Source organism: Mytilus edulis, chromosome 12 (assembly GCF_963676685.1).
Source record: "Mytilus edulis chromosome 12, xbMytEdul2.2, whole genome shotgun sequence".
NCBI lineage: Eukaryota > Metazoa > Mollusca > Bivalvia > Mytilida > Mytilidae > Mytilus > Mytilus edulis.
In genome coordinates this window covers 79,903,168-79,926,535 of record NC_092355.1, presented here as the reverse complement: position 1 = coordinate 79,926,535, position 23,368 = coordinate 79,903,168, and the positions used below count along the sequence as shown (strand labels likewise).

At 30.2% G+C, this 23,368-nt stretch overlaps 1 protein-coding gene and 1 long non-coding RNA gene across 2 annotated transcripts in view; one reads left to right on the top strand and one right to left on the bottom strand.

Moving 5' to 3' along the window:
• The window catches only part of LOC139497236 (uncharacterized), a 63,605-nt gene that overhangs the window by 10,121 nt on the left and 30,116 nt on the right, over positions 1 to 23,368 (bottom strand). Inside the window, exons 5-9 of the mRNA XM_071285365.1 lie at positions 6,778 to 7,038; positions 5,073 to 5,522; positions 2,551 to 2,705; positions 976 to 2,202; positions 115 to 195 (exon numbers count right to left, since the gene is read on the bottom strand). Coding sequence (XP_071141466.1) covers positions 115 to 195; positions 976 to 2,202; positions 2,551 to 2,705; positions 5,073 to 5,522; positions 6,778 to 7,038 — 2,174 coding nt within the window. The remainder of the gene's footprint in view (positions 1 to 114; positions 196 to 975; positions 2,203 to 2,550; positions 2,706 to 5,072; positions 5,523 to 6,777; positions 7,039 to 23,368) is intronic.
• LOC139499196 (uncharacterized) lies at positions 10,431 to 15,983 on the top strand. The gene is made up of 3 exons (XR_011658148.1): positions 10,431 to 10,680; positions 14,822 to 14,884; positions 15,849 to 15,983. It is a non-coding gene; the product is annotated as an uncharacterized lncRNA (long non-coding RNA).

The window sequence follows — 23,368 nt, the reverse complement described above, 5'->3', positions numbered from 1 at the left end:
GGTCTTTACATTGGGAATGTGTAAGTAAGTCAGTGGTTGTATACATTTTATGGTGATATCTATCTGAAATATTTGAAATAAAAATATCAAATAGTATAAACAATTGATGGTTACCTTAGAGGATGTAGTTGTGGCATGACTGATGCTATCTCTGTTTTGCTTCGATCCTGGTTTAATCTCACAACTAATTGGCAGCTGAAATAATTTAAAAAAAAATTAAATGTATTCATACTTCTATAAAATTTGTGCTACAATTAATTTTTGGTGGGATTCATGTTGCTCAGTCTTTTGTTTCTATGCTGTGTTTTGTGTGCTGCTGTTTGTCTTTTGTGTCTTTTTCTTTTTTTACGGTGCATTGTTAGATTATTTCAGTCTTATGATTTCATGCGTCCCTTTGATATCTTTTGCAACTCTTAAGCATGCAATTTGATAATCAAATAAAAATATTGGACAAATGATGCAGCCTCTGTGTCTATTCAAACTATTAAAACTAAGGATTTTCTTATCCCAAGCATACATTATCTTAGCCGTATTTGGCACAACTGTTTGAAATTTTTAAACCTCAATGCTCTTCAACTTTGTACTTGTTTGGCTTGATGAATATTTTGATATGAGGGTCACTGATGAGTCTTATGGAGACGAAACTTGCGTCTGGCGTACTAAATTATAATCCTGGTACCTTTGATAACTATCTATTTTCCAGTTTTTCTAAATTTTATTACGCTCTTTCTTATACATGTTATAGTAACTGAAAAATTCACATGAACCCAAAACACTTCGACTAAAATGTATGTCTCCCCTTTTTATCTAGAAGTCAATCATGTAAAAAAGCAACAAAAATATCTAGTACTCAAAAGGGTTTGAGAATACAGATGGCAATTTAGAGAATTTTTTTAGTTCTGGTGAACATATACAACACAAATTAGGTTAAGGACAAAACATTGTAATCAGGTACTGCACTAATTTTCAACTTACGCATGGTCTTCTACTGTTCAGATCTTGCCAATCATCAATGAATATATGGGTGCTTGTACATTTTTCACAGTAATATTCTGGAATCTGCTCCTCACTAAAATCATTTGATCCTGTCACAGACTCTGGTTTTGTGAGGCCGCATTCCCAACTTTTCCAAAATTTCACATTAGACATCTTAAACCTTGTGTTTATTATCTTGCCAATTTCCTCTGTCACAAAGTCATCAATGTATTTGTACAGACCTCCTTCACGTTCTTTCCCAAATTGCCAAACCTGAATTTGAATCCAGTTTGGACATTTCATTATATGTAATTTTGCTAATTTTGTTGTTTTCTCTAACTCAAAGACAGCTGAGCCTCTGAAAAGAGCAATTTGTTTTTTTTGTGCCTTTGTGACAACTTCTGCTACTTTATATTTCCTGCAAAGTGATGCAATTAAATGATTCATTAAATGAGGTGGTAGAAACCTAAACATATAACATAACCAGTTTGACTTAGTACATGTGTTTTCTGTCACGTTAAAAATTTCGTATATATCACACTCGGGTTCTGATTTAATCATACAAGGTATGTAATAGAGAGGTTTGTCATCACCAGCGTCTCTTTCAGTTCCTGATATATTTGGACGTATAATGATATCAAATTTCTCCATAACGTTCAGGATGTGATCCTTGTGTTTGGAAAAAAGGTTTTTGCTTTTGCTAAATATGTCGTCTAAAACCTTGTTATGTAATTTGCCTCTACTGTACAATTCATCCCATTTTGTTCTATTTCTAATACTAATAGCTGTAAATTTCTTTGCTGTGACTATACATCTAAAAGCATCAGACAACCACTGTGTGTCTAAAATAATATAAGAAGGTAGATCTTTGAAATAAACTAAAGCTCTGATCTCATGGTGAAATTCCAGGAACAATCTGAGTTCCTCATCATTTAGTGGATTAGGTGTATCAGTAGAGATGTGCTGAATTTCATGAAAGGAAATAATTGGTAACTCCTTCTTTTTCTCCTGAAGTCGTTTTTCCAGTTGAATAAATTTTAAAGGATATTCTTTGTTCCATGTTTTCATTTTTCTGGCTAAGTTAAGGATGTCTTCTCGGATTTGCTGGAATACATTGGGATCATCTTCTGTGTTGGAAATGAAGTATTCTTGCCTTATATGTCTTTGTTCATCTTCTGTCATATTCTCCGTATGCTTGAAAATGCTTTCGCGGCATGCATGATCAATCTACAATAAAATATGCTTGTTTGTTTGTTTGGTCTTTACAATTAAAATATATTTGAAAATATGAAATAAATACTAAAGCTATATAAACCTATATGATAATCATATAACTGTATCATATTAAATAAATCAATTTAAGAACACAACCTTTGCAAAATTTGTAAAATGTGATAACGAATTTGCTTTTCCTGGAAACACTTCAAATCTTAAAACAGATAAAGTTAATGCATTTGATATTGTCAAACCATTGATCTGATTACACTACACTATTAGTAAAACATGACAGGCCTGTCTCAAAATTAAAACAAAACAAGTAGAAGTGTGCTTGTAACATTTGTAGAATTTCAATACCTCTTCTATATCAGAGGTCACAGCATCTCTCCATGTGCCAACAATAAGAACTGGTGGATCAAGATCGTCTGATGTCTTGCTGTCAGCAGAATTACTCGTGTCCTCTTCCAGTCTACTGTAGCAATGGATCGAGTCAATCCATAACTGGAATAAATCTACAAAAAAAAGAATAACGATTCAAATCACCATATATTTAAGTCTCCTGAAGGTTTGCAAGTTAATTGTAGTTAAATTATCTGTAGAAGTATCAATACAAAGAAATAACGAAAAACATAAAATTTTAACCAGCATTGCAGTGTTATTAGAACATGTAATACATGTACTTTTTCTATTTTAAGGGAGAAAGATTCATCTTATACATTTTATTATATGTATATTGCATCACTTAAGCAATTTTAAGAATATATTAAATTACATGTGATATTTTAGGTTTGAATATAGACCACTCTTGTAAATGCTCTACACATTCTCTGTAACAAAAACGAAAACAAGGTCGAAGATATGGTATGATGAATATTGAGACAAAAACTAACTGAAGATCAATAGAACGGTAAATCAATATATATAGATTCAGCTATAGGTAAACCTGTTAAAATTCTTTCAAATACACAGTAAAAGAGAAAAATATTTGTTTTGAGTTTAATTGACGAAATTTTTAAAATCTATAATGAGATATGAAAATCAATTATCTATTAAATTGATCAAATTATACTAAACTGACAGTAAAAAACATGATATAACAGTTATCCGGAAGTGACATTTCAGTTGTTCACCTTTTGATAAAACTTACCATACTTATTACTGTTTTATTAAAATCATAGTCAAAGAATTATTTTTAGAAAAACAAGAGTTCGTGTCATTTAAGAGGTAAAATGTCTAAAGTAAGTACATTGTTCCTTTATTATGTTCATGGAAGAACAAGTTTTGAATACAGTCCCAATTTGTCTGAAGATATCTTAATTCTTTTAGTAATTGTCTAATGCAAAACAAATTTGACTAAATCTTTCTGAATCCCGATATGAAAATAACATAACCAATTTCGTGCGTCGTAAATGTTCTACTGGAATCACATGCTAAATATCCTATTAAGGATTGCTTACATGTATATCCAAAAATTGTAGGTTATAAATCATGATTACGTGACATCGCTTTTGTAACTCTGAATTGCAACTGCATTTTTCTGAGTCAATAGAACATTTTGATGCAGACAAATTCAGATCTTCCAAAAATATCTACATTTGTATGAGTGTGTCAGAACTATGTTTAAAAAAACAATACATAGAATAATGTTATGCTCGGAATGTTTTGTTATCACTAGAAAGAGATATAATATAATTATCTATAAGGATAAATATACTTCATCTCTTGTTTGTTTTGAATAAAAATCCAATCATTTCTTTAGGAATACTAAATAAATTATGAACCGCCATTGGTTTTGTACCTTTGTTCATCATGATTGAGCATTTTTCATAAAATTTATTGATAATTAGAAAACAAAGATACTTTAATGTTGTTACCAATACTGTCCTTTTCAACTAAAATAATGCAGTACAATTTGTAATTTGTTATTTCAAAGGTCTGATGAAAAGGTTTGTTTGTAAACTTTTAACAATGTAAGAAGAAAAATTACTTTAACTTTTGTTTCTTAAATTATTTTAATAGAAATCATAAATCGACCTTTAAATCTAGTACTTTTTGCACATAAGGAGTGTTTGTTTTTCATAAAATTTTCTGAATTCAAGGACAAAGATACTTAAATTTTGTTTGTATTGCTAAAAAATGCACACAGTTCTTTTTGTATACCAGAAATATTGATTCATCATTGGATCTTATTTATTTTTGTTCATCAGGGTTGTTTATATTGTATAAAATATGATGAATATCAGGGAAAAGATGCTAACATTGTGTTTTCTTGTTTTTTAATACATTTTTTTCTTCTTTTCATCAAAATAATGCACCTGTGTTATCAATATTAAAGAGGGATGAAAGATACCAAAGGGACAGTCAAACTAATCAATCGAAAATAAACTGACAACGCCATGGCTAAAAATGAAAACGACAAACAGACAAACAAAATTACTCATAAGACAACATAGAAAACTACAAGAATAAACAACACGAACCCCACCAAAAATTAGAGTTGATCTCAGGTGCTCTGGAAAGGGAAGCAGATCCTTTCCACATGTGGCACCCGTCGAATTGCTTATGTGATAACAAATCCGGTACACAGTCTAATTCAGTAGGTCACATTCATTAAAGGGAAGGGGATTGTAGGTATTTTGAATGTCTCGGTTTTTTTTTCTCTTTCTAAATATGAGGAAAATAAAAATAAAGATATTACCAGTGCTAATTCAACTGATTGGGTGGAGCTTACGTTTTAATTTTCATAAGGACAGTCTATTTGAAAATATTTGTGATAAAGACGAATGCCACTATAATTATTTTGATTTCTAATCACCTATCATTAGACTGTCCCTCTGGTATTTTTCGCCCCTCTTTTATCTTATTCTATAAAATGTTACCTTGTGCATTTTTGTCGTCAGCTTCATTGAGTTTTGTTACAACAAGATAAATTGCACCTGAGGACAAAAACGTTTGATGTGTGTGGTAAAACTCTTCATCTCCGGCAAAATCCCATAACATTAATGTGGCATACTCCTCTTTGTCATGTAAATCAACATTAGATTTAAGCATGGCTTCAATATCCATCTTTGCCTGTTCTAATGCTTGATTTCGTTGCTGCAAGGTTACTGAAGGTTCAATTTGAGATTCAGTAGTTACTTGCTGTTTTCCTTTTTTAGGCTGCTGCGTTACTGTCTCTAATTCTTTTGATTCCTCAATACGCTTGTACAGAATGGTTATGAGGGTATTTTCCTTGACAGCTTTGTGTGTTCCTTCATCTATTGATGCTCCAATTGTTCCTTTGTATTGTTTCAAGAGTCTTGCATGAATTTCAGTTTCTTCATTGGTTCCTATCATTATAAAAATTATATAAAATATAATGATATTAAGAAATACTAAGTAAGATCCCATATTAAAATAAGCAATAAACAGTTACAAAATAAATGTTGTCCATCAATTTTTGTTTTCAACCCTTAGCTAGTTCTACAAATAATACACATGAACATTTATCACAATTGAAAAGGGGGTTTCTTAATTTGGTTGTTATATTGATATATCAGATTTGATGAAAACCACAAAACTTGATGCATACTCTAAACTTACCTTATTATTAATATGTTGCTAAATAAAGTTCAGCTATTCATCAAAATAAATCCCAAAAAAAGCAAGTATGAAGAATCATCATGAGATGGTGTAGTTTACAAATAATTTTGAAGGCAAACAGTGAGTTGTAATTGTTTACACCCTCATCTTTTTGTCTTTGTTGGAAAGCTGTCTCATGAGCAATCATGACACATTTTATATCCATGTCTTCACATGTTCAACAGCATTAGCTACCAAATCCACAAAAACATGATAAACTGTATTCATTTGTAACTTTCAAAATTGATTTAGACCATATTTAAAAGTATATCAGTAGTACAAAACTTCCACAAAAAAACAATAGAAAAGGCGAACAATTTTCATGAAGTATCAACATTTTTACCACTTGAAAACTCCTAATTATCCGTCAACATAAGCTGTAAAGAAGGCTATTGACAAAAAAGCAATTTAAATAGATAAATATAAAAAATACATGAAATAGTGTCATAATGATATTCCTCTTTTCTGTGTGATATCATATCAAAGATACAAAAAAATGATCGACAGGTGTTATCGGTTAAAGGGAATAAAGAAACTGAACATGATGAGCAATTGCACAATTCAAATTTTGATTGGGGTCAAACCATGTGTCGCATGCATATGGATGCAAATGTGGTTGTAACAATAATATGTAACAATGAATTTTTTGGGTTATTTTGTTCATCTTTTCTGAAACTGTTTAAATTTACGGTACCATTTTTATTGTACAAGATACGAACTTGTGCCAAAAATATCTCTTCAGATAGTTTCTGACTGGATGAACTATTTATGAAAATTCTTGACCTGGATTAATTGAAATGTAGCCTTGAATTGGATCTTGTAAGACCTAGAGATTGATAGATAAAACCCTAATAAACCAAATAACATTGCTGAATAATAAGTTATGAAAACTAAAAATCGAAAATATTATAAATACTTTCTTAAGAAAAGAGAAACATTTGTGTTTAAGCTTCTACTTCATACCATCTAATTTATTCCATATGCCATCATCAGACATTGCTTTGCATTTTATTGTGTGGATTTCTATTCCGTTTGTACTAGTAACATTTGTATTCTCTTCAGAGAACAATCTTTTAATCAATGAGGTCTTTCCTGCACCTTTCTTCCCAACTATTACTAAACGTATGTCTCTCTTTTTCTCAGAGCCTGACTCAAGTAATTTGAGGTACAAGGGAACAGACCTTTTGTCAGCCATTAATTTTATTTCAGTTGGAACCATATCATCTACAAAGAAAACTTTTCATAAAAACTTCTTTCATAGAGCTGTGAGAACATTATAACTTTACTGTATTAAATTAAGTATACACATGTAACAATTTGTGTACTTGTTTTCATTGTATGCTAATATTTGATATTCAATTACAATACATGTATGTTTTATTATGAAATTATGTTTCATTTACCTAAAAAAATGACCTTTCATGACTGCATGTGCTTCTCATGAGAATGTCACAATAATGCGTAGGAAAACCAACAACAAAGCTTGATATGACTTGCCATTTCATGATTGTAGCATAAATAACTAATTATAAAAATTTAATCCTTCTTTTGTCAATTTAAAGGGTTGTAAAAGCATTGATATTTCGCATATTTGTAGTACAAAAAGTGCTTCGGTCATTGCATTAACACCCTAATAAAATTACGAAAAGACGCATTGAAGTCTTAGGAAAATATACTTAAACAAGAGCTTGAGGGACTGCCTTCAACTTGCTGTGATGCCCGAGTTCTTGCTCAATGTTAGAGGCCTCAATTTTAACTTTAAATGAGGAACAACAAGAATGTGTCCATAGTACACGGATAGCCCTTGCACTATCATTTTACATGTTCAGTGGACCGTGCAATTGGGGTCAATACTTTAATTTGGCATTAAAATTAGAAAGATCATATCATAGTTAACATGTGTACTAAGTTTTAAGTTGATTGGACTTCAACTTCATCAAACGTTAACCTGAAGCGGGACGAACTGATGAACTGACGAATAGACGGACGAATGAACGGAGGCACAGACCAGAAAACATAATGCACCTCTACTATCGTAGGTGGGGCATAAACATAAAGGTGCCCCTATTATGCCCTATTTAAAGGTAATTGTGTTTTGTAATTTCTGTCAATTTATCTATCATACATACATAATAATTCTACGCTGGCTCCAATATAAAATTAACTTGTACTTGTTCGTAAGATGCAAGGCTGTGTGGAGCATTGTCTTGTCAAGTCTTTCAAAGCTGAGTTCAAATACATTTTATATTTCGAGACAATGTATAGTTATTCTATATATAGATGACAGACTCAAGATACAAGACCTTTATATCTATGTACATACATACATACTTATGATTGGTCATGTTCTGTCAATTTATCTATCATATATATTGTTGTTCATTGGTTTTCTGAATTTTCGAATTAATGAGATTGTTTGCAGTATTTATTAGAAGTCTTTGTTTAATAATTTATAGATATTACTGTGAAGATGTGTTTTTTCAACTTAGGATGTAGCGAGGACAACATGAAGCAAAAAATATGCTCAAACTAGTAATGAGTGAGATGAAAAATTTTGCTCCATGTCAATGTGAATTTGAAGTGTAAAAAAAAAGTGTTGCTTCTTTGCTTTTTATTTCAATTGTGTATTGATTTGTGTCATCAATTGATACCCCGTATTCTTTCTTTTCTATAATAATTTGAAAAAAAATCATAACAAAGTAAACAGCTATATATACAAGTAGCACAAGATTTGTCCTTCATATTCATATCGAAATTGGTGAAAAAATAAAACAGAATATTGAAGACATTAAATCAGTCTCAGGCCTTAAATCTAACACTTAAGACGATAACTCTGAAAAACATACATGACATTTTTTTCAAATTAAGAGGGAACATAAATCCTACCTAGCTCATGTCATCGCAAGTTATGTGAAAAATGTTCTTAAATCAGTTAAAGTCATGTACCTAACTAAAATTTGTATAAACTGTTGATACAGAGATTGGTCTCACATTATGTAATTTTCATCATATTATAACCTCTGTGGAAATGAGAAATGCCAATGCTAATACAACTGCATACAGAATATCATTGACTTATCATAAGATGTTTCTTTTAAACTGATTTAAACACAATCTTTAACATGTAAACTATACAAAAGTTTCAAAGTAATTGTCTCATTGTTGAAGGTCATACAGTGACTTTTAATTGCCTTTTTCCGCTTCATATGAACTGTGGTGAATAGTTGACTCATTGCCAGTTATACCACATCTTATTATTTTTATATCTATAATGATGTTGGACAGGGCTCTATTATCTCAATTGAAATGTGACTTGCAAATGCTAATACAACTGCATAGCACATATCATTAACTTATCATTAGTGGTTCATCATAAACTGACCTGATCACAAATGTTTGTGCATGTAAACTCTGCAAAAGTTTCTATTTCAATAGACTATGACTGATGTGGCGATGCCAATTATCAGATTCAAAATTGGTAAAAATTATTCAAGGACAATAACTCCTAATAATAGGGAGTCGACTGATGATTTAGGGTTTGTTGACCAATTTGTAGATCTTGTTTTGCTGATCATTTGTGCAACTCTAAATTTCTCCTTATCTATTATAAATTTTTAAGATAATAGGCAATACAATGCAGTGCATTGTTTAATACGACAGAAGAGGTTCAACAATGAACAAATGGGGACAAGTATGGACACACCATTCAAGCTTAATACATCTCTGAATTTTGATTGTGATTAAATATTTGATACAGCATAGGTTTCTGACAGAGAATGAATGTGGTCTAAGAATTTAAAAATTTGAAATTGGACATTTAATTACCTATTATGGTCCAATATCCAAACTCTAAATACATGGTTAGATTTAGTGTTTATCAAAGAACCCCAAGAATTCAGTTTCTGGTGGAATCAAACAAAGTTTAATTTTGAACACTTTGGACCTAAATATGGACCAATTCGATAACAGGGTCCACAGTCCAAAATCTAAATACATGATTAGATTCAGCATATAAAAGAACCCAATACATTAATTTTTTAAAATTTTAATTTAAGTTAAATTTTGACCCCCAAGCTGGGCCTAAAATCAAAATTCGAGATACATGTTTAGATACGACAGCTATTAAAATACCCTAAGAATTCTTTTTTTTAAACACACTTAAGGATCATAGATTTATTCTTACGAGGAAGCTCCGAGCATGCTTGTAGGATGTTCAGAGCTTTTTAAGTAGGCTCTTCTCGGCAGTTTATGTGACAATAATTATCATGATCCATTAATGTGTCAATCAAATCTACACCACTTCTATAATAAGGAAATTAGAGCATTAAAGAGGAAGCTCAATTAACACCTGTGTAAACATCTCGTCTATTCAAATATATTTTGCATGAAACTTTACAAAACTATAAAATAGATTATAAATTCTTCAACAGTACTGTGTAAACTTTTTTTTTTTTTTAACGTAATAATATCTTTATTGCATATTTGCTGTAACAATTTACTAAGTTTACAGCTTGTAACTTAGTATCTCTCATGTTAGTTTACCTCATAGTTTAGGGAAGCACTATTTGGTAAGATATAACTAATTCATAATATTAGTATCTATAGTACAATTGATTTCACAATTATATATTAAAATAAATATTGTGAATACACATACAGATCTTTGTTAAATAATTTCCTTCCCTATTTTTATACATTAACTTTTCCGGAATCTGTTCCGTTATCGATTTTATCAAATGATCCGTATTCCATTGAAAGAAATTGGGCATAGTTAGTGTTGTTTCAACAAGCATGTGCGTTATCGCATTATTGATTGTGTCTAAATATTCTTATATAAACAGGATTTAACTTATTTTATAAAATTTGGTAAGTATGCAATTTTTGTTTAAGTTTCTACTGATCTATTGTATGTCGTCGTGTATATGTATTACACAAGTAAGTCATTCATTTTAGCGTGCACAATTCACAATTTGTCTACACTAGAATAAATTATTAAATAATCGTGATTACACATGTTTATCTTTTTTTTCCCTATAATGTTTATGAATAAAACAACAATATGTACCATGTCGTTACTTATGCATGGTTGAACATTTTTACAAACATGCCAACATGCATGATTGAACTTGTGAATAAACATGACCATATATGGCTTGTAAACAATTAACAATTGTGTTTACAAATTACTATGTTTTTACTTTTTATAAAATAATGTTTCAAACATTTAAATTGATATAATTCTGATTTTTTTTTAAATCTTCAATGAATCTATTTGTTTTTAGAATTGTCTTACTATTATTTTTGTTATTAAAATTGTTCATTTCAATAATATCTGAAATTTCTTTTTGGAAAATTTTCAAAATGTTTCTTTTTTTTTGTTTTCTTTTTTTGAGACATAATATGCTTTATATAATGAAAAGGATATTATTGTTAGTATGTAGTTAATATCAAAGTATGCTGAGTCTTCAATTTGGTACCCTATTACTAGATTTTCAAGACTTATAATGTTTTTGTCTATACCTAGGGAGTTCATTAATTTCATTGCTATTTTTAGGAAGTCTGTATTAAATAAGCAGTTGACAAAAAAGTGTTCATAGTTATCTTTTTCTTTACAATGTTTACATAAGTTGTCTTCAGTAATTTTCCACTTGTTTAATAGTTCATTGCATGGCAGAATATAGTGAATAAGTTTCCATCTAAACATTTTTAATCTGTTATCAGTGAGATATTGAAAAATGAAAACAAAGTTATTTTTGAACTTGTAACTTAAATTTTTGTCAAATAATTTTTCCCACAACAGAAAACCGTTCGGTTTTTCATGATTTTCTTTTAGTTTGAACATTTTATAAAGTTCTCTAGTGCTCGTTAATGGAGTTATTGTTGTGTACCTAATTTTTAAGTCGTTAACAACTTTAACTTTAGTTTTGATGGATTCTTCAGTACAAAGAATTAATTTCCGATTCATTGGAATAGCCTTTTTTAACATATATATTTGGTTTATCCAATTTTGTTGATATTTAAGCTTAGATAAGATGGCTGTTTCAGAGATTTTACCCTCTTCATCAATGATATCATTTATTGTAATTATATCACTTTTTATCCAATCGTCAAAGTTTAGACATTTTCTGTTAAACCTAATATTATCATTTCCCCACAAAACTTGTTTTCTAATTTCAAAAAACTTTTGGGATATTTTGTGTTTCCTCCTTTTTCACTAATCCAATCTTTAATTAGTTGCTTGTAAAAGTCTGGCATATTTTGTAACTTATTTTTATCAATGTCTTTAATACTTTTTAAATTCATTTTGAATACAAGAAGATTTTTCCCTAATTTGTTAAAATAAAATTTTGGAAAGATTGTCCAACTATCATTTTTATCTTCACTTAATTTTAAAATCCAGCTGATATGCAGTGATTTTATGTAAACATCAATGTCTGTCATTTTAAGTCCACCTTCCAAAAAATCTTTTGAAAGTGTGGATCTTTTTATTTTGTCTTTTTTGCCTTTCCATATAAAATTATATATCAAAGTTTTAAAATTTTGCAACATTTCTTTAGGAATTATAGCGTTTGATGCAATATATGTTAGGTTTGGCAAAACAAGTGATTTGATGATGACTATCTTTCCTATAATAGTAAGATTTATTTTACTCCAATCAGTTATTATTTTTTTACATTTTAAAAGCTGTTTTTCAAAGTTTAATTTTTGACATTCTTGTTTATTGTGACCAAAGTAAATTCCAAGACTTTTAATAGGTGTAGTACACCAATTTATATCTTCACATTTATCACGACAGTGTTTTAATTGGCCTAGCCATATCCCTTCAGTTTTTGTTTTGTTCAATTTTAAGCCTGAGAAAGTACCAAATATTTCTATTAAATTAATTGCAAGAGTAACATCTTTTTTTGATTGAAGACATAAAGTAGTATCATCTGCTAGTTGGCAAATTTCCAGAGTATTACTTTTTCCGTCTAGTTTTATTTCTAGTCCTTTTAAATCTTTATTTTCCCTTATCTTAATTGCCATTACTTCTACTGCTAGAACAAATAGTTACGATGATAACGGACATCCTTGTCGGATTCCACGTGAAGCACTGAATCGAGGAGAAACCCACCCGTTATTAATAATGCATCCTTTAATATCCGAGTACATTGTCTGAACCCACCTAATAAAATTATTTTTAAAGCCAAATTTCTTTAAAGTCTCAAACATGAAGTCCCATTCTAACGAGTCAAATGCTTTTGTAAAGTCAAGGAATAAGATTGCCCAATCTATTTTAAAAGTCTCAGAGTAATCTATTACATCTTGTATTTGTCGAATATTAAAACCAATATACCTATTTTTTACATATCCTTTCTGGTCAGTGTGTATAATTTTGGGTAGCAGGGGTTTTAATCTTTGTGCTAATGCATAAGCGAGTAATTTTGCATCATAATTTAAGAGAGTTATAGGTCTATAATTATCTAGTGAAAGAGGGTCATTTTTTTTTTTTTTAAATTAAGGATATTAGACCTACTTTCTGAGTGTTTGATAGCTTTCCTTTTTCATAACAATAATTAAAAGTAGCGACTATAAAAGTTTTTAATTCTTCCCAAAATTTTCTGTAAAATTCAACATTTAATCCATCAAGCCCAGGAGCTTTATTTAGTTTCATTTTAAAAATTGCATCAGTACATTTATCAACAGTTATTTCCCCTTCACAAGTATTACTTTCAGAGTCATTTAATTTTTTATATTCTTTTAGAGATTTCCAAATACTTTTTTGTTTCTTCTATCTCGGGATTTTTTGTAGAGTACAAATTTTTATAATAATTTGCTTCTAATTATAATATTTTGTCTTGATCTCTTGTAATTTGACCCTTATCATCATATAATTGGGTTATTGTTTTTCTACTCTGTCTAGATTTTTCCATCCCTAGAAAATATGCTGAATTTTTTTCTCCCTCTTCAACCCATTTTACCCTTGCCCTTATTCGGTTACCTTTTATTTTCCCATTATGGAGTTTTCCTATTTCATTTTCTATATTTTCTACTTTCTGTACTAAATGGCTTTTGTTTTTGTCATTGCATGATGATTTGTCTATAATTTTATTTAATTCCGGTAACATTTTTTCCAACTGGCTGATTTGGTCTTTTTTATTGTTAGCTTTTATTTTACAATAGTTGATTGTCTGGTCTCTAACTTCAATTTTGAAATTGTCCCACAGAATGTCAAGTTCAGTTTTAGTTTTTGCCTTGTTTTTATAATTTTTTATTATCTTATTAATTATTTCAATGTAGTCTTCATTTTGAAGTACACTACTGTTAAGTTTCCAGTATCCCCTTCCTTTTTGTCCTCTACTTAAATTTATTTTTAAGGAAACACAGTTGTGATCTGTGTATTGTAGTACTATTGGTCTTATATCAAATGAAACACAGTTTTTGAATACCTCAGGAGCAATTAAAACATAATCAATTCTTGTCGACTCCGATCTATCTTTTCTACTCCATGTATATTGAATTTTGTTTGGATTTCTGTTTCTCCATACATCACTTTTATAAGTTTATTTAAGTTGTGAGCAGGTTTTTTTTTATTTTGGTGCTTAGATTTGCTTTTTGAATCAATATGGGATAAAATTTCGTTAAAATCTCCTCCTAGAATTAATTGACCCAAACATTTTTCTTCTATTACAGCATGTACAGTTTAAAAAAAAATATTTCTGCGTTTTGGATTATTTGGCGCATAAATGTTAGCTATTGTTATAATAGTGTCATCTATTTCAATATTAACAAGCAATAGCCTTCCTTCATTATCTTTATAGTCATCTATAATTTTAAAGTTTAGTTTTTTTTTTCAGCCATATGGCAATTCCCCTTGAATTGCTAGAACCATTACTTAGTATAAGTTTGCCTTCAAATTCAGTATTTAAATGGTTTATCAAATTATCTGTAAAGTGTGTTTCTTGCATAAGAAGAATGTCACATTTTTGGGTTTTCGACCATTCAATCAATCTTTTTCTTTTATCAGGTTGTTGTAAGCCTTTACAATTTACTGTACAGATATGAAGATGTTTGTTTAATACCATAGTTGGTGAGTATTTTTAATATTTATTTGTAACATCCATTATGCTTCAGTAAACTTAGGTAAATCCCCTTTGGAGTGTTAATAATTAGGTTACATTTTAGGTGACCTTCACAGAGACTATAAATAGACATTTTTCCAGGTGTTTTATTTTTAAAGGGACTTTTATTTATTAATCGACTTGTTCTTTGTATTATAAATAGGAGTAATATATTTATAATTCTTTTACATTTGTAGCTGAATGTATTTATTGTGTAATCATTACAAGTTTTACACTTATTAAAATTATTAATAATTTTAACAAACATTATTAATTTTTTACCTGTACTTGTACTTTTTGTGTTTAAATTCAATCTACAAAAAGGATGATTTGTCGATCCTGCACATTTAATTTTACTGGTTTTACATGTGTTATTATGTAAAAAATAAGCATAGTTTATTTCTATTGAAGACATATAACTACAAGTTACATTCAAAAATGAGAAAAATGTGTTGTTTTCTTTGACCTCAAAGGTCATTATTTGGGTCATCCTTGTGACTTCACAAACAGTCATTGACATGTACATCATAACTTGAGTACACTCAGTGTCTGTTGGGCTCATATAAATATAAACACATATGTACTTCAATTTGAAATACATAATCAAAACATATTTAAAAAGAACTATTTGTATATACACATGCTTGCATATACATATACATGTATAACAAATAAAAACAAATTTGTTATAAGTACAAAGCATGAGAATCAGTTTTGTTAAAATATTTGTATTTATAGAAGTGGTATGTTGGTTTAAATTTTTCATTATAACCACATTTACTTTTACAAAGTTTAACTTTTGGGTTTTGAATATTTCTAGGATTGAATTTTTGACAAATAAAATATATTGTAAAATTGTTTGCTTGAAGATTTCTATTTTTTGCTTTATTGCCAAAATGTGTTTGATTAAACATTTCTTATCTTTATTTTTAGGATAAGAAGATGGTGACCGATTTTGACTGGTCCTCACTGAACATTGGCTTGACAGAACAAATATAATTATGTACAACTGCATTTTTTTAATTATTTTTTTTTTATAATATATAATAAAATAGGTTTAATACAATATTACAGTGTTTGTTTATGTAATATATACGTGTTTCTCGTTTCTCGTTTTGTTTATAAAGATTAGACCGTTGGTTTTCCCGTTTGAATGGTTTTACACTAGTAATTTTGGGGCCCTTTATAGCTTGTTGTTCGGTGTGAGCCAAGGCTCCGTGTTGAAGGCCGTACTTTAACCTATAATGGTTTACTTTTTAAATTGTTATTTGTATGGAAAGTTGTCTCATTGGCACTCACACCACATCTTCCTATATCTATTCACTAGTATTGACTGCTGATTACACTTAGACAGATTAATTTTTTTTTTCGTGGTTCTTGATCGTTTTGTACTATTATTTGTAGCACCATCATGAAGTTTTTCTGTAGGGGTAACTGGTGACTTTTCAAGTCCACTGCTAGTTGTTGCTTTCACTGGGGTATCATGATTTTGGCGTTGAGACGAAGATTGACTTGTTGTGAATTTGGTGATTTGTTGTTGTTCAGAGTTTTTGTTTGGAATTCCATTAGATTTGTTCGCTGTGTTTGCAGGTTTGTTATTTTCTCTGCGAGTAGGTATGACTTTTGGTCTAGCTGCTTTTAAATTGGGAATATCATCGAGCAGTTCACTATTGTTAGTGACAATCCCTGTTAGGATTAATTGAGATTGTTGCAGCTCTGTTTCAATGGATGTAGTTGGTATTGCTTCAACTATGTCTACTGGTGATTGTGTAGCCTCCGGATCTTCATTTTCCTCTATCTGAGGTTCTGCGTAAGCTTCACATGATCGTTTTGATCTTCATCATGTACGCTAGAGTTTTCTTGTTCATGATCATGATTTGAGGATAAATCGCTTGTACATTCGTTCTGTCTGTGGCCTGATTCTCCACAGCTTCTGCATTTCCAATCATTTTGGCAGTCTCTGGTTTTGTGACCAGTTTCCATACATTTATTACACTTGATATTGTCGTTCTGTTGCCCTTTGTAAAGTACTGTGGCTCTGTATTCCCCAATGGGTATAGATTTGGGAATTGCCTTAGCTAATGGGCCATCACAGATGACAATTCGATCTCCTGTCTGACAGTCGGTGATTTGATATTCGAATCTAAATTTTCCCCTGAAGTGTTTAAGAATTGTGCAGTTGTACCCCTCTAGCACTCTCAAAATTTATCCATCATCCGCTGAGAGCGGTTCATCTTTCACACGTATTTTGACATCTGTAGCATTTTCTTCAAACCGAACGCGGGGATTTCTAGAATATATGAATATAGATTTCCCCCGAAGCTCAAGCCCGTCAGAAAGCAAACATTCTGTTTCTTTTACTGTATCCAGGTATATCCGCCATAGACCTCTTATCCTTTGAAGACCCTTGATCGATCTTCTAGGTACTACTGCACCTATGGCTTTGTACATTTCATCAATTGTCAGATACAAACTTTTTAAATGTGGTTTTGGTATATCTCCAAATACATCAGATTCTTCAATGAATACTGGCTTAACTGAGGATATAGAATCATCAGATTGATCAAATTTAGGACCGTTTTTGAAGGCTTCGGCATACGACGCCATATTGGTTTTTTCTTGAGTGTCAGATTTGGTCATAGTTTACTCACCAATAGTGATATTTCAAGATAAATTCTCGAAAAGTTGGTGATAAACCACTAAGGGAATGTTTTTGTTCCTAATTGAATACTTTTCGTAACCAGTAAGAATGTCTAAATAAACTAAATACACAATTTCTCTGGAGCTATTTACAGACCCGTTACCGTGGTTAGGGGTCGTAACTCTCTTACTGTGTAAATCTTGAAAAGAAATCTCAAGTCTCCAAGAGAAGTAAAAGTCATTTGAATATATAATTACTATATTTAATAATCACTCCCTTTTTATATTAAAAAAAATTTCAAATTTTATAATTAGATTATATGATTTTAATATAGTTTATATTATATAATATGCTACATAAAAGTTGTCAAGACACAAACAACAGTCAGGGGTAATACTTAACAAGTTATTTTTTTTTAGTTACATATATTAATAGGTATTTTTTGTTTTTTTAAAAATTATTTTATATAAACTAAATAGTTATTTAAAATGTCAAAAGTGGACTAAATGTAGTTTTTCGAAATTAGTACTTACAATTATTTCAGGAACATATGTAATTGTTTTTGATAAAGATTATTAACTATAAATAACTTCAACTTAATTACAGTAAATCACAAGGTTCCATCTATTTATGTCTTTCTCTAAGATTTTAAGGGAAAATGATATTTTAATAGCCACAAGAGACCAATCTTTGACCAAGAAGTGTGGCATCAGAAAGGCAATTAGTGTTCCAGGAGGACTCAATGGTTTTATATTGCATGGGGAAAATAACCAGATGTATGTGAAAATTTGTTAAAGCTAGTAAAACCAGTATGAATTGAAAACTATGAAAATAATTTTAACAGAATTTCCTTATTCATGATATAGAAGTAATATTTGAAACAACCTCGTTTTCAACATAATTTGTATAAGTAATTTTGAAAATTACTTGTTTAAGTAATGCCCCTAGCTAAACAATTGTTATATGTTGGTGGTTTTTTTTTATATATAAAATAGCAAACTTAGTTCTTTAATAAAAAAATATGGCTACTATAAGAAAAGTTGAGGAGGTATAATACCACCATTGTTTTCCCTCTATTACGTCTCTCTTTAATTGTTTTTTTTTAAATTGTGAGGATTTGGCTTTGTTTTTAAGAGCTTGTCTATGAGAAAACCATGCAATATGCCAAAAATCGTCCGGAAGCTAGTTTCGAAATATAATGTCATGTGACATGTATCTGGAAGGCTATCATGTAGGGACTCTGTGTACACCATCAAAAGTGCAAATATTTGATTCTATTTCTAGAAATAAGCAATTCTATTTTTAGAACACATCCAAGCATTGGCACAAGCATTTTCTTATGAAAAAATGGCCATCTTTGTAATTGTTTTTTTTGTCATTTTTATAGCAAATTTAGTAATTTTCTTTGACAGAATGCAAGTTAAACATGTTTTCAACTGCATAAAACGGATTTTACCTTCAAATGTTATGAATTGGCATCATGCCAACTTTTGAAAAATTATTGGTACAGAGAGGTTGATGCTGCTTACTGTTTTCAAAAGTTAATAATTTGCAAGATAACACCTGAATTTTGTTTCTGTTGTGCTTTTTATGTTTCATAAGGTTGATATCTTCAGAATCTGTAAGCTTTTGCTTTGCAAATAAGTTTTAATGACATTTTGAGCATGTCAAAAAATCTAAAATTTTAACGAAAAAAAAAAGAAGAATTTCAGGCAGAATATACTATTTACTTGTTAACAAACTCCTCAATTTTATCTAAAAGTTACTGGTATATATAGAAAATAATTAAAGAGAAAAATAATAAACACAATATTATTTTTTTAACATCAAAATTGAGAAATTCAAGGGTTTTAGATAAATTTAATTATCAAAATATCTTTCCTATCTTAATCCAATATTCATATACTATAGTATTTATCAGGACATAACAGTTCTAATTTCCAATATTTATTTGGTAGATATATTTGATTTAATAATTTCAAACCTAATTTTTTACAGTAGTTATGATAAGGTTAACCTACAAACAAGATTTCATAAAGATTGGCAAATATTGATTCCGGACTATTTTGCATGGTTTTCTCGTGGACAGGCTCTTAATAAAGAAATACTTGGCCTGAGTAAAGTTTTATCCTGTCCTGTAAATCAGTGAAAATCTAACATAAAATTGTTTTCCCACCTATCAATCTTTGTTTAATTGGTATTTTAAAAAAATATGTGCAGAATTTATCTATGTTATAGATAAAGAAATACTTGACATAAGTAAAATTTTATCCTGTCCTGTACTATAGTAACAATACAACATAACTTTTCAGTGCATATAAGAAAGTAAACATCAACAGAAGTTAACCATTCAAATTATCTCCCCCTTTTTTCCTGTTTACAACTATAGTAGCCATGACTCCCCTAAAATTGCCAAAATATTTTATAGAACACCAAATATTTTTTTGTATTGCTTTGAAACACCCAAGATACATGAATACATCTCAAAAACACCTTTCTGCAATGAAATGGAGGGTTAATTTCAAACAACTGTCAATTCAAATGGAATATAAAAAATAATCAACCCTTTTATGAAACTGACTGTAGCTATGTGTTGGTAAAATTGAGAATGGAAATGGGGAATGTGTCAAAGAGACAACAACCCGACCATAGAACAGACAACAGCAGAAAATCACCAACAGGTCTTCAATAAAGCGAGAAATTCCCGCACCCGGAATAGTTTGTGTCTTTATATTTGAATTTATGTTTATATTTTAAATATAAAATTTTAGTATTTTTTTTTTGTATTGGAAAAGAAAGATAATTATTAAGAAAATGTTTTAAAAGGTACAACACTTGGACAGCACCTCATAAGAAACATTCATGCCATGTTTTATTGCATTCCATTTAGTGATTCTCTAAAAGAAGACATTTGTATGCATTTTCCATAGGGTCCTATGTTTAACTAAGTCCCCCTGGCGGCCGTCTGGGATGATGGATCGGATTCAAAGTAACAACACTTGGTCAGCACCTCATAAGGAATATTAATGCCATGTTTGGTTTCATTACATTAAGTAGTTCTCTTAAAGAAGACATGTGTATGGATTGTTCATAATGTCCTATGTTAAACGAAGTCCCCAGTTGGCGGCCATCTTGTATTATGGATCACCTATAAAGTAACAGCACTTGGTCAGCACCTCATAAGGAACATTCATGCCATGTTTGGTTTGATTCAATTAAGTGGTTCTCCAGAAGAAGTTCAAAATGTAAAAAGTTAATGACGACAGCATCGACGACGGACAACGGACGCCAAGTGATGAGAAAAGCTCACTTGGCCCTTCAGGCCAGGTGAGCTAACAATGATAAAATATTGTAAATTTGTCATTAAAGGGCAATAACTTAAATTTCTATAAAATTGTGTCTCCCATTTTTGTAGAGCCTGCCACATTTATGTCGCGAAAGAGAGAAATAGTGATCCTAGATTCTATCGTCAGCGTAAACATTTATGTCAGAGACTTCGATGACTTCATGTCATGGAATTTTATGTAATTTGGACAGAAGCATGTTTCTGAACAAAATACAGTATACAGTGCAAAATTTAGATTTTTATCCCTCTCTATTTTACTGATTAATGGATTTTTTGTTTACAGTTAACATTCAGGCTCAGTCTGACATTATTTCAGTCATCAATAACTTGTCAAACCTTCATGATTTTTTTGAAATTTCGATTGAAGTTTGTTATGGTAAAAAAAAACAGTATCCAGAGCAAAATATTTAAAATATTTTAATTTGTTTTTCCGGTTTTTTTTTTACTAAAAATTGAATTTTATTTTTATGGGTAACAAGTAGATACAGTTGGGGGATTAAGTTCGTTACACATCAATTACTTTTTCAAACCTTAATGAAATTTCATGAAATTTTGGCAGAAACTTTTTTAAGATTAAGAGATAATATTTGAAGCAAACTTTTGTAAAAGTATTTTTTTCATTTTCAGTATTTTTCTGATAGATGGACTTAATTATCTTACAGTTAACCTTTACAGACAAAATAAATATGACATGACAAATTAACAAACCTAATTTGTTTTGAAACTTTTACAGAAGCTAATCTCTAAGACCAAAAAATAGCATCTAAAGAAAATTAAATTAAAATTCTGTATCATTACACTTTTACACTTACAGCAGCAATCCATGGAACCCCTTTCAAAATTTTTAATGTCAATTGACATAAGGTTAATTTCAACTTTTTAATCATTTCTGCCCCTGTCAGATTTTCTCTATACATGTAGTGGTTTTCAAGATTATAAACAAAACTTGCATTCTATTTTTAGTCACGTCATCCATATTGTTGGTTGGCATGCAGGGTCATCGGACTCATTTATTTAAACTAGATACTAGATGAAGTTTGGACCCTTTAGACCTCAATGTGAACCAATTTGATAACATATTGAAGAATCCTATATATTCAATTTTGGTTGAAATCAAACAAAGTTTAATTATTGACCCTTTGGACCTTAATGTAGAACAATTTGAAAACGGAACAATATTGTGCAATTGAATATTTCTTGCTATTGCGCAAAACTGTGCAATTGAAAATTTCTTACTATTGCGCAATGTTGTGCAATTAAGATATTTCTTGCTATTGCGCAATACTGTGCAATTGAAGATTTCTTGTTCTTGCACAATAGTGCAATTGAAGATTTCTTGCTATTGCACAATACTGTGCAATTGAAAATTTCTTGCTATTGCACAATACTGTGCAATTGAAGATTTCTTGCTAATGCGCAATACTGTGCAATTGAAAATTTCTTGCTATTGCACAATACTTGATATAATAATTTTGGACCCAGATTTGGACCAACTTGAAAATTGGGCCCATAATCAAAAATTTTAGTACAAATTTAGATTCAGCATATCAATGAACCCCAAGAATTCAATTTTTGTTAAAATCAAGCTAAGTTTAATTTTGGACCCTTTGTCGGACCTTAATGTAGACCAATTTGAAAACAGGACCAAAAATTAAGAATCTGAATACAGGTAAGATTTGGCATATCAAAGAACCCCAATAATTTATTTTTTGATGAAATCAACCAAAGTTAAATTTAGGTACCTCTTGGCACCTAATTCGTTGGGACCAAAACTCCCACAATCAATCCAAACCTCCCATTTGTGGTCACAAACCTTGTTAAAATTTTGTAGATTTCTATTAACTTCTACTAAAGTTATTGTGTAAAAACCAAGAAAAATGCTTATTTGGGACCTGTTTTTGGCCCCTAATTCCTAAACTGTTTGGATTAAAACACCCAAAATCAATTTAAACCTTCCTTTTATGGTCATAAACCTTATGTTTAATTTCACTGGTTTCTATTTACTTTTACTGAAGTTAGAGTGCGAAAACCAAATGTCTTCGGACAACGACGACACCGCCAACGTGATACCAATATACGACCAAAAATTTTCAATTTTTGCGGTCGTGTAAAAAATAAATGATAGGTCACTGCATGGCATTCAACGATGAGAAAAGCACACATCATATATAAATGGGCACAAAACTCCCTGACATGAAAAGTTTACATGAACTCTGCCAGACAAACATGCACACCATACCTTATTTTGAAAATATTGTACCAAATATAGATGACTTAATGCTTATAGTACCCGGAAACAGACCTTAGAATGAGAAAAAATCGATAAAAGAACCATAAATATGAGGTCAAGATCATATGAATCCTGTCAGACAGACTTGTACCTCTAACAATCATCTCATACACAAAATATAGTTGACTTTTTGGTTACAGGATCTAATAAACAGACAAAACACACAAACTTAACAT